The 16,611-nt window shown below is 38.5% G+C and overlaps 2 protein-coding genes across 3 annotated transcripts; both read right to left on the bottom strand.

Moving 5' to 3' along the window:
- Window positions 1-12: 12 nt before the first annotated feature.
- Window positions 13-11,642, bottom strand: LOC105831091 (DNA polymerase alpha subunit B). Its single transcript, XM_012670977.3, has 6 exons — window positions 10,992-11,642; window positions 9,829-10,115; window positions 2,701-2,762; window positions 1,591-2,394; window positions 1,258-1,470; window positions 13-1,100 (listed from the first exon to the last, which is right to left on the bottom strand). Exons 1-6 carry the CDS (start codon window positions 11,080-11,082, stop codon window positions 782-784), a joined length of 1,776 nt encoding a protein of 591 aa, XP_012526431.1. The 5' UTR covers window positions 11,083-11,642; the 3' UTR covers window positions 13-781.
- A 764-nt stretch (window positions 11,643-12,406) lies between these two features.
- LOC105831090 (dipeptidyl peptidase 3) lies at window positions 12,407-16,537 on the bottom strand. Of its 2 annotated transcripts, none has more exons than XM_012670975.3 (4): window positions 15,956-16,537; window positions 15,020-15,317; window positions 13,170-14,913; window positions 12,407-13,050 (listed from the first exon to the last, which is right to left on the bottom strand). In XM_012670975.3, the coding sequence occupies exons 1-4, from the start codon at window positions 16,090-16,092 to the stop codon at window positions 12,905-12,907; spliced, it is 2,325 nt and encodes a 774-aa protein (XP_012526429.2). In that variant the 5' UTR covers window positions 16,093-16,537; the 3' UTR covers window positions 12,407-12,904. The 2 variants fall into 2 exon arrangements, with proteins under 2 accessions (XP_012526429.2, XP_012526430.2); XM_012670976.3 differs by having other exon boundaries at window positions 16,318-16,537.
- Window positions 16,538-16,611: the final 74 nt, after the last annotated feature.

Raw genomic sequence — 16,611 nt, 5'->3', positions numbered from 1 at the left:
AAAATCAAATAATCGTTTTGCAGTTATAAATTATATTAAATTATAATATTTTTCAAATATACATCTTATTAATTAATAATCTAACTTTTTAATTAGGCACGAGAAGTCGCCAAAACCCTAAACGTAATTTTATTTTTGTAATATTTTTACTAGTGGTGACTAGTTTCATTATTTTTGTTACTCATCTTTTTAATTTTATCTTGAGGTAGCTAATCACCCTGCGCAAATGACGTATTTTCGCGTGACTAACTAAAAATTAAATATTTGATATAGCATTTGATATACTCCACATATACCAATACCTCATCAAGATTGCTCTAACATAAGAATGTTATTTTTTGGTTTTATCATTTTCATTTAAAAAAAATTTTATAAGCAATTAAAAAAAAATATTTTTTAATGCAAGACCCTTGTCATTATCTTTAAAACTACTATTTTTCACTATCTCGCATAAGATATTATTGAAATATACCAAAATTCTATTCAATAGTGACTTACATACAACAGACACTTATCAATGATAACGTATTTTCACGCAATTAACCGAAAGTTAAAAATAAGTTAAAAATTCGATACAACATTCGATTTACCTCATACATAACAGTACCTGTTATCAACAATTCTCTAATATAGAGACCTTTTTTTGATTTTATAATTTTCATTTTTTATAAATATAATTCTATTTTCTAAAAAAGTGTGAGACCGCTGTCTTTTCGATCGAATAATTTGCTTATTATTTTTGTTATTTGTTATGTGATTTAGCTATTAATACTTAAAACTATCAGACTTTGACAATCTCGTATGAGATATTGCTATTGCAGCTCCATGGGCCACCGTTTTTTGATGTCACACTCAACTTGGCATAGACATTCTTATGCATGCGTTCCGGATTCAGAACCATACATTCATTGATTATTTTGCAGTAATATCGCAAGTCGGATGGTAAAATCAACAGATTTGGTTGTTGATTGAAAAACGTGTGCTTCTCCCACAACTCCGTGTCCAAATTCAAATCCTCAGCTGGAGGGTACATAGGATAGAAAGTATTTTGACCGATCACATGGTCAGCAATTCGACCGAGTTTGTCACCTGACATATTGCTGAAAACGTTTTATTATTTCTTATAAAAAAAGATTTAAAAATTTTCTATTAACAAAATATATAGACACACACACACACACACGCGCGCGCGCGCGCGAAATGTGAATAAAATAGAAATATAACATAGAAATGAAAAAAGTGAAGATGTATACTTACGATATTTCTTCTTTAGCAATATGTTTGATGATATCAACTGACGTGATCCCGATCTTAAAACCATCGACATCCAATATGCAAGGATCTGGCATCATCTTTAAATTCGAAATATTATGAAACTTCTGACTGTAAATTCTGTATTCAGGGGTTGGATATACAGGTTCGTGATGTACGTCGCGATTAGAAGCTACAAGTATGACTTGTGTGCTGCTCCTATAATATTATGTCTGATTAATAAAAGTAAAATTAATCTCTGTAGCTGTATCGATTCATGTAACAAGTTGTTTTTAAGCGCTTATACTTAAAAAATTCTAGATACTTTATATATATTACCGTGTCTTTTTCATTATTTTCATAAATATCTCCTCGACAAAATTCTGATACATGATATTGTCAAAAATGTTATATTCTTGTATTTTGTTATGTGTGTATTCGAGAAATGGTCCAATCAATATCAAGACATGCGGTTCGTCCGATGCGACTTTATCCATCAAATCCCACAACGGTTGATAGTCCAGGTTATTGGAACCAGTGAACGGACCCGCCGCAACGTAGATGTTGATACTTGATGTAATTCGCGGCGGATTAGCGACCGGCGTGTACGATTTCGTGAACAGCTCATTCACGTATAGCGTATCACCTACTGGATTGGTAGCTTCGACAGCCACGATCTGACCAGGAAATACCGAGTATTGTTTCAGGCGGAAATCCAACTCAATCGTGTCGGCTGTCGAGGTGCCTCTTCGTCTCGTACTACCCTCCAGTATCACTGTGTTCGTAGAACCCTTCTTCGTATTGATGCGACCGAATGTCCGAAACTTCGTCTGACTCGGCTTCCGGATGTACCTCACATAATGCATCTCGTGGCCGGTGAGTTCATCGCGTGACATGACACGCCATGTATCGAATAATTTCTTGCCAAAAGTGTGGGTCAGGTACGTGCGTGATTCTCCTTCCTGTGACAGCATCTGATACATGAACTTCGCGTCGCTGGGGAGATGGGTTAAAGACTCGGTCGCCTTCATAATAGTGACATTGTAATTGTTTGTCCTCTTCCAAGAGTCAGCAGAAGATCGGCCGAGGGAAAGTAAAATCTTCTCTCCTTTATCCGTTGTGTTATGTGGCATTGACACGTTTCTACAAACAGAATGTTTTGTAGAAGCGCCTTTGCAAGAAATATCGGCCTAGAAAATCTTTATTGACAATAACATTAGATATGAAATGTTCAATTTTACATATTAATTTTACGATTATTAGTTTCAAATTCTTTAAATGGATATAAAAAGTTGTGAACGTACGTACATGCTCTATTAACATATTAATTGATCTCTTCTCAATCAATCATTAATATAGAAATAATATATACTATAAAGAGATTTAATCTTAAAGCTGAGACTCTTGAAAATACATAAACTCAAACTACCACTCAAAAAATTTACTTACAAATCTGTGTGTTGCGAGTCAAAGGCGAGTTTGACGTCTTCAGTAGGATCGAGCTTCACACGCTACAAGAAAAAAGGGAATAGCCGCATTAACTATCATCCTCCGATCGCACAAATCTACGTCGACTGGTGATCGACCGGTATTTCGTGATTCACATAACGTATATAAATGCGAACTTTTAATTACAGTTTATCTTGTATTTAATCTTTTCAAAAGTTGTAATTATTATTTATATTTGCAAAACTGTAGAGCGACTTGAATGTATAAACCATGCTTAAAAAAAAGATATATCGATTTAAGACGGTTCAAAAATAAACCCTTCAATTATTCAGATGCGAGATTACAATGATCTAATAAATTTTAATTAAAAAAAAAAAACTAAATACGTATAAAATAAAATTACGAATAAGCAAAGAATCATTATTGGATAATTAACATCTAAATATAAAGTCACTTCTCTGTTCGGTTTTATTATATATATAATTTAAATAAAGTCGGCGAATTTATCTAATGTTCGATTTTAAACATTACAGACGATCTATAATTTGCGTAAGTGTTTACAAAATATAAAATTTATAATTTTATATTAAATACATTTTTATATGTATACATATTCTAATCTATCTATTTAAAATATAACTTGTTTCTTTAAACATTTTTATATTACAAATCATACATAAAATTATGAACAGATCGCATTATAGATCGTCGGAAATTGAACTTAAAATCTTAATATTAATCTATTAAAATACATAGTACATCCTATTTATTTGCGCTCAGATTATCATGTTTTGCATGTTTATATTTCTTTTTATTTTGAGTTATGTGTACACAGAGAAATATATACTATAAATTACTTGTAAATGAAATAAATATTACTTACTTCAATCAAGAATATTAAGTTAAAATAATCTTTTTGATTATTGATTTTGACTTTTCTTCGATAAAATTTTATAGTATTCAAAATAGTAATAAGGTGATTTACTTTTTTTAAATATATAAATTTTTTAAATTTATGATAAATATATTTTGACATAAACAAAGTATTCTTTGTTAAAGATAATCTCTTATTATTAAAAAAATAAAATAAAATAAATCGTAATTTTTTGCAGCAACATTGTTATTATCCTGAATATTTTTTCATTTATTTCTCTTCCTTTAATTTCTGGTAAAAACATCACAATGACAATCTCGCTAATGCTTCTGTTTTTACTTGTACATTTCATCATACTTCTTTATTCTATAAATTATCATTGCCATCTACACACGGAACAAAAGACTATTATTAAATGATTATTGCTATTAACGTTTTTAGAGGGAAACGCAAGTTTCTTCGAATCATCTCTAGTCTTTACTCTTTTACGAAGTCGCATAACATCACTCCTACATGCACACATACACAAGTATTATACATACAGGTGCGATCTCACGTAAATCCACGGCGGAGCAACGAGAAATTTCCGTCGTCGATTCGACGCGGGAAGATGGCACGGTTCGTCTTACGAAATACATTGATAATAATACAGATAAAAACTAGTAATAATACAGATAAAAAACGATATATCCCGGCGATGTTACAAGTGTGCACTCCAAGTGCTTTCGATATCGAGACAGGTTGCCGTAGACGAGTATGTATCTAGTCACGAAATGATAGGTTGCACGTGCACCACATCCACACTCGTCCATGGACTCTCTCTCTCTCTTTCTTTCTTCGGTCGCAATTCATCATCCGCTTCGAGTGTTCCGCCGCCGTAATAGCGATAATTCCGCGCGCCGGTCCATATCTAAGGGCAATGGCACAACAGAAAAACTTGAGTTGAGACAAGCGCGAATCACAGTCGATTCACGTATAACGTAAAACGCGAGCAAATTCGAATCCATTCTTTATTTATTTTCGTTAGACTGTTAGAATGCTTTTCTGTGTACCATGACCCTGATTAGTTCAATTATTCACGAAGGGAACTCCGGTGTGCGCGGAAAAGAATCTTTCGGGGAAGATGACGATGTTCTGCTTCTTGGGGAGGGAGAGGGTAGAAGAAAGGAAAGGAAACCTCTTCGATCTCGATCGACGAAAGCTGAGATGGCTCGAACGTGCTTAATGAGTGTGGATCTAGTCACAACTTTATCGACCGTGCACTAGACCGCCACTCATTCGGCAAATTCGAAAGAGAAGAATCCCCCACTTGTGGGTCCCCCTTTTTTTATGCTTCTTCCGAGGGGATGACGGGGGAAAGAGGGCGAAAACTCCGGGATACCGGCCGATCGTGCACGCGCGCGCAAATTGTGAAGGAAGAACAAACGAACGACGACGCTGCTCGCCGGTTGTGCAGGGGTTAACTGTGATTAACCTGGTCGCTCTCAATGGTCCGTCCTGTATTACGCATCGTTTCAATCAAGTTCGGAGACGACGGGACTTGTCCCGGTTCGTCCGCGTCCGACGCCGTCCGATCTCGGAGTCGCTCGGTTCTGGCGCGCATGCGCCGCGCGAGTACGCTCGTTCGCACGTGACACAATCCCTCTCCCTCTCATTCACTCCTCTCTTTTTCCTTCTTTTTCTTTCCTTCGTCGAGTATGTGCATAGGTCTGTTCCTCATAATTGCACGTTAGACTTCCCGCAGTCAAAATAAAACAGGTATCTAATTGGACACCGAAGAGAGAGGGAGAGAGAGAAAGGGAGAAAAAAAAGGGCAGACGAGGACCGCGAAAGGTACACAGCCACACAAAGGAACGCACCATGTGACGAAGGTTTATACCGGAAAGAATTTTCTGAAAAGAAAATGATATTTTTCGAGATTAAGATTTTTTTTCCGCTTCGATTCTCAGAACACAAAGAGCCCGTCCGGTAAAAGTAATAGAATCCGAATGGCTACCTGCATTACTTTTAGAGAAAAAAGTTTAATAAGTCTTCAAATATAAAAAATGTACATGTTTTTATCTATCATATGTCTTCGTATCATTAAAACGCCACATTAAATAAATGAAAAAAAGACAACTCAATCCAGACATTGCTTTTGTCCATGTAGTCTATTCTTAAATTCGGAAGCTGCATGTCGAAAGAAAAGATAATGAAATTCTGAATAAAAATGATGGAAAAGTTTATCTCCCCCATGAAAAAAAGAAAAGAAAATACGAGAAATGATATTTAACGTGTAAAACAAAATTCGTTTTGCTTTCCTTTCGAGATTTATTTCAAAGTTCAAATACGTCTGTCCTGACTTATGTTTACTTGACACTTCGATCGATTCCACAACGACAACAGCCAACAGAGAATACATTGTTATAACGCTCGAGTGTCCCGGTTAATAAATATTGACGAGCCAATATCGAACGGATAAACAGTAACGGTTAGTAAACGAACATTTGAAATGGAAAGTCAATACCGATGCGAGAATGTCAGGACACTTTGCTCATAGGTATCCGTATTGTTTACGTATAAAAACGATGATAAATTAGATGAACGGTTAAATAAAAACACGAAAACATGCACCCCGTCGAAAATACATTCCAGCGAGCATTCGAATATCGTTCCAAATGAAAAGTAATTTCACTATTCTCTTCATATTATTAACTAATTTTTGTCAATAAACGTATGCGCATATTTATTTATTAATATAATTAAGATTCTATATACTATATCATAACGCAAACTATACGCTTAAAAGCGTATTTTTATCGATACAATTTCAGAATATGAACCTGAATATCCAGCCTCCCAAATTCTTCCCACTTAAAATCACACAAGCTAGTTATTTATCCATTACATTTACATTAAAGGAAAAAAAATACCACAAACTGGTCGAACACAATTCGTGTATAAAGCAGGTTCGAGATACTCGTCGAGCAAATCCGTGGCTACTTACGGAAAATAATCACAACCGTTCTAACGTCCGTTCTTCTTCCTTCTCACCTCTCTTCTCATTTCGCTCCGATAATGTCCCGATTACCTTCGGCCATCTCTCTCACGCTTTTTGACGGACCTTGCCCGCCCGAAACCGGCCGTTTTTCCTCCGGTTCGAACGACATATCGATTCGTCTCTCGCGACAAAAGCCGTGCGGGCGAGGGAAGAGATTGGAACAGTTGTTCAATTGTACTTAATTGATGAAGAGACACCAATGGGAGCGCTCGCGCGCGCGCGCGAGAAACCCGTCGGTCGAACGCGATATCGCTAGACGCGAGTTATTCGCGTTGCTTATCGGCGAGAGAACGCGCGTCTGTCTGTCCGTCTGTCTGTCTGCCCCTCTCTTTCTCTTTCTCTCTCTCTCTCTCTCTCTCTCGACGATTCCCGCTCGGTGGGATGAACGAGGAGAAAGTTCATCGCGAGCCGACAAAAGTCGAAAAGTTCGCCGGAAAATTTTCGACCTTTTGAACTCTGAAAATCGAGAAGATCGTAGAAATTGTTTTTTTTTTTTTTTTTTTACGTAAATTGCTTCTGGAAATTTCAAGTCTATACAGAAAAATACTTATAATTTTGAAAATTACGTAGATATTAGAAAAATCACATGATAAATGTATACAAAAAATTACATGAATTTTATGCAATCCCGAAATTTGCACCGGAAATACCGATTCAAGTTTCGTTGCCGAATATTACGCTTTCGTTATTGCACAAATCAATTGTGACGAACAATTTTAAAAGAAAATGTTAACGTTAACGAAAGCTCTTTTCAATCCGATCTTCCTGAGGTCCCTTCGAATTCAATTCCACAAAATCGATATTGAATAAAATTGACAAATCGCGAGGCTCGTTCATTCTGCACTTTTTACACTTCAATCTCCCGTCTAATATACTTTTCTTACAAGAAGTATCTTTTGCTCTAACAAAAAACTTTGTCGATTTGCTTCAAGCTCCAAACCTTACGATTTAAGATCCGGCAGGTTCGTTCACGACTCCGAGATCGGAAACTGTTTTTACCGCCGAAAAAAAGGTCACAATTTACAGCTCGCACGGCTTCGTACACGTAGATGCGGATCGAAGCTCGAACGCAACGCGTTCCTCAGCAAAGAACAGACTTACGGAGTGCCGCCGCCGCCGCTGCTCCATCCGTTCGCGGTCGGCGCAACAGGTTGCAGCGGCGTTGCGCGAATCAACAGGATTCGCCGAAGCCAACGGTCGTCGCACTCGCGTCCGCGCGACGCGGTGCCTCTTCTCACGAGCGCGCACGCGCGCGCGCGCGCGAACGCACGACGGACGGACGGACGTATGCGCGCGCGCCCGTTGAAGAAGAACCCGATCGGTCGGATCGAACCTCCGATCCTCCCGCTTCCGCGGGAAGGACGCGCGTTCCTTCGGGGAGGACGATGGATGGACGCGGCCGATCGGCGGGATCTCGTCACTCGCCCGTCGCACTCGCGCGAGCAGATTACCGTATACCATCATGGCCGCCGACGTTGAACTGCCTCTCTCGAACTGTTCCCTCTTGCGCACGTAACCGTCGACGTCGCGCGAGCGACGGTCACCTCCTCCTTCTCCTCCTCCTCAATCATCCTCGAAAGCCGGCCACGTCGTAGGCGATCGCGAGCCGATCCCCGGATGCGTAACGGCGGACGGCCGACCGCGGTCTCACTCACGGCGGGGACGCGCTTGTCAGATGCCGATGGCGGGCGCCGCGTCGTTGCCGACGCCATCGAGATACCGAACCGCCGCCGCCGCTGCTGCGACCAACCGACCGAGCGTGATCGACGCGATCACGAGAGGACTGCGCGCAGCACTGACTGCTAGACGCGAGTCGTCGTCGAGCGGGGGGGAAAGGGCCGACGAGAGACGATCCGTGGAACCGTAATACACTCTTTCCGATCGTATCGACGAGGCGCGCGTAAATGTCGGAGCGCGAGCGACGAACCTACGGCGACGCGCCGGAGTCCTTGAAAACTGAAATCGTGCCCTTCGAAAGAGATCTGCTCGCTCGGAGCAAGAGACAGAGGAGGGAGAAGGAGGAAGAACCTGCCCCCCCCCTTCTCCCCCTCCTTCCTCTGCCGTCCGCGTACCGCTGGAGCAGCGCACTCTTCGTCCTCGTTCCGCCAATGGAAGCGAGCCGCCCCCTTCCCCTCCCCATGGAGGATCCTTCGAGAAGAGAATCAAACTGGCGCGGGACGAGAAGTAGAGGAGGGGAAGGAAATCTACCTGAGCGATTTTTGTGGCGGGAATTATGGTGCACGTTATAGTACGACGCTGTTTCCTTTTTCTTTTTTTTTCTTCTCTTTTTTCGACGCTCCGTCTTCCTTTTCGAAATACCTTTGAGAGATACGAGATCGAAGAATCTCGAAAATTCGCGCTTCTTCGATATAACGGAAATAAACGCCCGTTATCGCGAATGATTTACGTGCATTTATAAACAAAAGACGCTTTGTACATCGTCGTGAACAATGAGAGGCAATGTTGGCAGAGCAATGTAAATGTTTTTCAGATACCTGAAGCGTCTGCCAGGACAATGCCATTGTTTCGAAGGTCGAGAAATCCCTTCGGATAAAAGAAAAGAATTTTCTCCAAGATTTTCAAACAGAAATAAGATAATCGACGGATTTGGTTTGGATTGATTTATGACGGACTTTGAAATGCTGGACGAAATGACTCGATCTTTTCCAACATTCTCAAACTTTCTCTGATAACCGTTTCAGAATTCATTAGAATTTACATTTATACTAACTTACCAACATTGTCTCGTGTTCGTTTATTTATTTTTTGAATGATATCAAGCAATATTAATGTACATTATATAAAAGAGTATAGTTTTGACTGAAGAAATTCCAATACATATTATACATTAAAGGATTTAAGCAAATGGTGTATGTTTAAGATAAATGGTACATCACTCCATTTAAGTAGCCTTTTAATGTAATATACAATTTGTACATCTTGTAACTTATTAACCGAAAAAAAATGTAAAACATCCTTTATCACAAATATATCTATATTTTTTACAGTTCCTTTTTCGACCTTTATCGAAATAAAGGAATTTCAATAGTCATCAATTCACATTCATAACTATAAGCACATTATAAATAAATTCACTACAAACTACAACCTGAGCTTAGTCTAACAATTGTACATATCCATCGCAGGTAAAATGTTTTAATCAAAAATATATTTTATTAAAGATTATATATATAACGAAGATTTGAAAACTCACCTTTGATGGTCCAGGTCCAGGTCCAGGTCCAGGTTCGGCGCAGCCATACATGACGAGTACGTCGTGAGTATCATCGTTTTCATTTCGTTCTCGTTTTGTTTTTTCCACTGCTACTGGTGGACTCTGATCACGATGATAACCCTTCATCAACACTGCCTGTTCCATTTTATTCAGATTGTCAATGGTAAGATCAAATTCCAAGTTGTTCTCGATGCAAAAAGTGACCCATAATTCTGGAAGCGCCCCATCAATTCTTCCATCTAGATACTTCTTACATAGTTCAAAACCTATAGCACACAAATGTTCAATTGGAAGATTAAATCAATTTTGATAAAAGCATTTTGCTTCTTAATAAGTGAAAAACAAAATTATGAATCTCTGTCATCTAAAATCTAGATAATACAAATTTAAAGAAATCCTAACACTTTTTTTATCAAAAAATTGTTTAATATCCTATACACACAATTCAATAATTTTGTTCCATAATTTTCTTTTAAACTAAGAACACTGTAATTAGTTATAACATTTGTACATTGGAACAAAGAGTTTGGTAATAGTCACTAGATATATGTTGAGTGAAATAATGCCAATTAAATATTTAATATAATCAAAAATAGTTCTAGTGTTAACAAATTTGGTAATACTTATTAAATATTTAAAAAATTAACTTTAATTTTAGTTATATTAAATAAAATTAATCCTAATTAAATATTTGATTAATATAACTAAAAACATGTTACAGAGCATTAATCATGTTTTACTCTAAAAATCTAACTCTTTCTATTTCCCTCTGTAAAATTAAAATTAAAAAGAATAAAAGAGCAAATTTGAATACGTCAAAAATTAACTGATCAAATCGACATTTTTTAAGCCTTAAATTTTTATTATTTTCACGTCGAAGGCTTCCTCCGTTTAAAAAGTAGGGTTATGCGAGAGCGAAGTGAAGTAAAGTCGACATCCGTTTTGCGTTACGTATAAAATTCTTTTCTCTTACAAAATATATTTGCAATACATTTAGTTAATTATCCAGAACCACTATTCTACCTTTAACAAAATCAAAATCGAGTTTTTAATGCAAAGCCGGCAAGTGATCGGGACAACATGTGAGAGAGGCCTCGACATCGCAATCAGGAACTTTCAGAAAATCTCAAACGAGTACTCACACTTATCAAGGGTGGTATCACTCTTGATTTCGCACCCCAGCCCTTCGAACATATCCCGCAACATCTCCTTCTGTCGAAATTCACTTTCCATATCGCACGTACTTATTTCTCGTCCGATTATTCCGATTCTTGTGATTCTTGCCGCCAAAACTAACGACAAGCGACGCGAGAGACGCGGCGTGAATAACGTGAGGTTGGGTAATGACTAGAGACGCCGTGTGACCAGCGCCACCAGCGGTCAGATTGCATACACGGTAGCATGGGAAGGGGATGAAAACTAAGGGCAAGAACCAATCATATACTGAGCACTCACTTATTCTTTAATATGATTGGTTCTTGCCCTTAGTCTTCATCCTCTCCCCATGCGACCGTATGCTACCGGGACAGCAATCTGCGACCGATGTGTGTGACGCGGATGCGGAAGCTGGAACCAGCTGAATCGCATTTTTCTGCGCACGAGCGAACCAATAGCGTATGCAGGCGTGACAATTTTCGGCAAGCTTTGTCGATCTAGCAACAGTTTAGTAGATAACATTAATAAAAATGATTTCAATACCTTTTCCTAAATTCCTGTATTAATTATATATTTTTTCCTTTCAATTGTTAAGTCTAACAATTATATAATCGTGTCCTTTTTAAGATTTATTTAAAAGGGTTTAAAAATATCCTAGGGTCGGTTGTTCCAACTTCTTAGTAAACTTATCTACCAGGTAAGCATGTGTCTATCTTCATTTCTTTTTTTAAATAAATAAAGACAAACATATATTTACCTGATAGGTAAATTTACCAAGAAGTTGGAACAACCGACCCCTAATCTTGTAAATTTAATACTTCATTGAGGTCATGCACGTAGATATGCATAAGAAAACGTTAGCGCTCAGCGGGAATTGAATAGAATAGAACATACGCAAGTTAGGGCATTATAGATTTCGTTAAAATTGAACAATGCGATTTGGCCATAACCAGGAATGTACGTGCAATGACCTTTAGATAACAATCTATTCAGATCCATTCTAATTGTTCAGCTAAAAAGAGCAGAAAATCCTAAATTCTTTGCTCTCTTTGTATTTATTGTACGCAGCTAAGCTTAGATCTTTTCCTGACTTTCCATTATACTTTCTACATTCAAGATAAAATAATGTTCAATCATGCGTTCGACAGAAAAGGAAAAAAAGACAAAAAGTTCACTTTGTTTAAATACAAAGTTCATTTTTCGTAGCTGAACTTCTTGCGCTTCTTCTCGTTTTCTTTATTTTCACCTGTTATTTGATGATTGGAGATCTTCGTTGTTTTTATTTCAAGCGTATAAAGCATAATACGATTATGAAAAATGGACCTAACTAGATCTTAGATTTATGAAGTCAATAGAACTTTCTCGAGCATTTTCATGCTTGATTCAAATAACGAACGTTTCATGCGTTGGTCACAGATTACTTGTATATTATTCAAAATAATAAAAATACAATTAGACTTACAAATGCTTCAACTTGTATTTATAAAGTACTTGTATACTTTTATATAACATACAGTTATCTTTGTATTCTCACGATATCGGAACATTCTCAACTTCAAATGCATTTCGCACTTCTATCTCTAACATCGAGCACTGAATTTGCTGTCCACATGTGAGTTCTAGACAGAACGGATAATTCAGCGATAAATGTCGTGCTAGGTCGGAATACCATGATATGATTGACAATTGCAAGCCATACCACCTTACATGTTAAAGTCAAACACCATATGTACACATTCAACCCTGAAACTAGACATTATTGCTACGTTGTGTAAGAAATAAGTCGTAAAAAAGTAATATTTTCAAACATGTAACATCCGTCGCTCTGAATACACGTAAATAGTCAGACACGAGAAAGTTACACGGATTTAGCGGTCGAACAGGCAAACACTTAGATTAATTAATAATGTTTAAAATAATGTTTATCTTTGTTCCAGAGTTCTATGAGTGTTTGAGATACATCTGAGCTTGGGAATCTATCTATCCACGACTGAATAAGCCCTGTAAATGTCGACTCGTAATTCTTTAGTATTACGTTATTAGAACCTGAAACAAATAAAAATTAAAGAATTAAATTTATAAAAACATCACACGAATGTATGAATGCGGATAATATGAAAAGCATCATATAAAGAAAAAATTAAAAAATCTTTTTTAGCACAAACCATCGACGAATGTATTTGACTGAACGAAGATCTTCCTTGGCTCCTTGCGAGACAGGATCAGGTCTCTCCAGCGACCCCACGGATGTGGTCCGCTTTCGGGCACCTCGCTGTACCTGCCATACATTTCTGTAGCAGACTCGACGTCTCCCATACTTTTGTAAACTTGCAGCTTCAAGAGGAAATCTCCAATGGCCTTTTTACCGACCGTGTAGATCTTGCTTCGATCGACAGTCATAAGGAGATTCTTCCCTCCTTCGGTTTCGACGACATTGACAAAGTCTTGGCCCGCCACCAGGCACACTCTGAGCAAGACGTAACGCGCCTGACTGTGAGCCTGGGACCAGGTTTGTGTGGCTGGCTGATACATCTCAAAAGTCTTCGCAAAAGCACCCCATAACAGAGATAACCAGTTCACATAGATTATATTCTCCGCTTCTTGTCCCTCGTAACCGAATATTTTCAGCACTTCCTTATCCAAGCTCAAGTAGAGTCCGACTGCCTCCGCCCTGCACTCCTCGTACGAGGATCCCAGAGGACCAAATTTAGAGTCGTAAGTCTCCCCTTTCAAAAAGAATTTATCTATTTTACCATTGGTAAGAGGGTTCTTCACATTATCACGATCAAAATTGTAGGTGTCTGGTCCTGTTTGCTTGAATAATTTTCCGGTACCGTGACCGAGAAGCTCGTGCAGACCGACTTGTACCTCGAAGCTGATTATCCTGTACTTGCGCATTAATTCCTGATCGGCCTCGGACAAAAATGGAATCGCCTGCGTATCCTTCATATGGGCGAATATAACGTTACCTAACGATACATTTTTGAAACCTTCCGACTGCCTAATCTCATCGTAATTCGGAATATTAATTCCCGACGGGATACCGGAACCCGCAAACGTTAAAACATCTAGGGAAGTAAAGTCCGGCCTCAGGAACGTGTCCTTCTCGAAGTCTTTGTTCCATGGCAGCTTGGGAATGAATTCTTCGGCTCTGGTTACCAGGGTGGCGAATTTTTCAGACATTTGTTTGTTCACCATCGCGACGAAACCCTCGAATTCTCCGCGCTGACCCGCCGGATCTCGGTACGTCTCGATGAAGCCGATGTAAGTCTCGATGGTTGGGCCTTTGTCCCTTATCCAGAGACGAGAACCGTTCTTGTGATCGTCTAAGGATCCTGTTCTAAAATGATCGATGTATTTATCCAGCATATCTTTTTCGATCTGATTTGAAGCATATTCTCTTGCTTTCTTAAGGTTCTCTACGACAGGCACCATCAGCTTGGAGTAATCCCCTCTTGTAATTTTAAAGTTTGCATTTTCATATGTTTCTTCAGACAGCGTCACCGCAGAATCTTCCGACGTCTCCATGGATGCGAGTTTGATCTCGTACATGTCAACGTTGCCGTTGGTCGTCTTGAAGCATCTCGCGTTATAGGATTCTAATCCTTTGTGCTGCATGAACGCGTTGACTTTGTCTGCGTCCTCTTTAGTGCAGTTGGCAGAGAAATAAGTTGTGATACCTTTGTCCCCCATTCCCAGCACTTTCAATTTACCATCTAAAGAGTACATGGCATTTGATATGTTATCCCATATATCTTGTATCTCTTTAGGATTAGTCTTGTATGCCTTCGAGGCTTTTATTATTGTCTCAAACGATTTTTTCGAAAAATTGGGAATAATCTTAGTATCGCCCATGGATTTATAGTTGCCTGCATTTGACAATACCCCACAGGTGTAAACTAAAAAAGCCTGGAAAAGACAAAAGATACTTTGTTGTTGTTACATATTAATGTTTACTTAATAGTCTACAAAAAATAAGAAATAAAAATAAAAGATGGAGAAAAGGACTTCATACCGTAAACTCATCCTCGGTAACACTGGCACTTAATGCGGCATTTTTCAATTCGTCGATGGACTCTGCGAGATAAATTTTGTGCAACAGCACGAATATCAATGGAGATTCCGGTGAGGTCTGTATCAATACTATTAATCCCCCGTTCCATGCTGCCTGGCTCAAGTAATGTGCATACAATTTTTCCTTTTGCGTCAAAGACTTGAATGCAGTGTCGCATTCCAGTGCGACAACAGGTTGACTGTTTGGTAACGTGTACAAAGTAGTGTCCACACTCATTGTTGAATACCGCTGTTGTACGCTGTGGAAAAAACAAATTAATGCTACACAAATCATCTAATACAAACCATTTATATACAACATGTAACAATGACTTAAAATATTAAAGGATAATTAACATTTTCTTTTAACATTATATACAAAGAAAATATTAAAAGGAAAGCTAATAAGAAATAAACTTGCTATGTTACTAATGCAAAAATCTTTATCATAAAGGTTTTGTACCATAAATCTAAAAATACTTGAGATATTTAATCATTTTTCCTGTAATGTTTGAGTATCGAAAAATATTGCTTAAAAATCAATAAAAAGTTAATAAAAATATTTTGAATTTACAATAGTAAAATTCCAGAAATTAATCTCAAAAACTTTCTGCCAACTCGACAGGTATAATTTTGCCAAGATTAAATCTGATTAGATCTCAATGCAATAGAATACAAAAGATGACCTTGTTTATCCATTCGTGACAATGCAACAGTGAGACAAACAACAGAAAGTCTTAACTTTCTCAAGTGTTTATGTATTATCGGAATCTAAGTATTAACAAACGAGCCTCGCTGTTCGAAAGTTGTTCGCATTATTTGCGAGATATCACTTAATCGTCGCGATGCAACGAGATAGGATCCAAATAAACATTTCACATCGGACAACGTGACGCACCACGGGTACAATTTACCGGTCAAGTCCCGGACAGCTTCCGTCCGGCGCGTGAACCTCGTGGCACACGGCAGCGTGAGATACGATCTTCCGCGATTAACGATTAACCTGAACGCGTTCGAGACACGCGACCTCGACATAATTACCGAACGTCTATGCTACTCTCGCGGCTGTCAGACATCAATGTAACAGTGGTTTAGCGAATTACGGAGTACGGTTATACGTAACGAATGGAATATAAATAAACGGGCACGATCCCCAATAGAGCACAGCAGAATTTCGAGCGTGCCACGGGAATCGCGAACCGCTGTCGCAAGAATACGGGAATTGGTGTTTCGAGAAGCTCTAGGACCACGTTCACTTACCAAAAGCAACCGGACAAGAGGGAGGTCGCGAAAAGAAGACGGAGCCTACGAGAACCGGCGGCTTTTATCGCAGAGCAAATCAAGATAAATAAGATAAGCTCGCGCGTTATCGTAAAGGGTGGTGCCGGTGTGTTACTACGCGGACACTTTGAGCCGCTCGTGCCGCGTCTAGATATTCACGAGTCAAGATTGTTTGTGATAATTTCGCTTATCATTCATCGTTCGTATTATATTTATAACGACGTATAATTTATAATAAATGTGAATAAAAATTTTGTATGTGATTTTGCATTT

Source organism: Monomorium pharaonis, chromosome 1 (genome assembly GCF_013373865.1).
Source record: "Monomorium pharaonis isolate MP-MQ-018 chromosome 1, ASM1337386v2, whole genome shotgun sequence".
Classification (NCBI taxonomy): domain Eukaryota; kingdom Metazoa; phylum Arthropoda; class Insecta; order Hymenoptera; family Formicidae; genus Monomorium; species Monomorium pharaonis.
The sequence above is the reverse complement of the archived record's forward strand: the minus strand, read 5'-3'. Positions and strand labels throughout refer to the sequence as shown.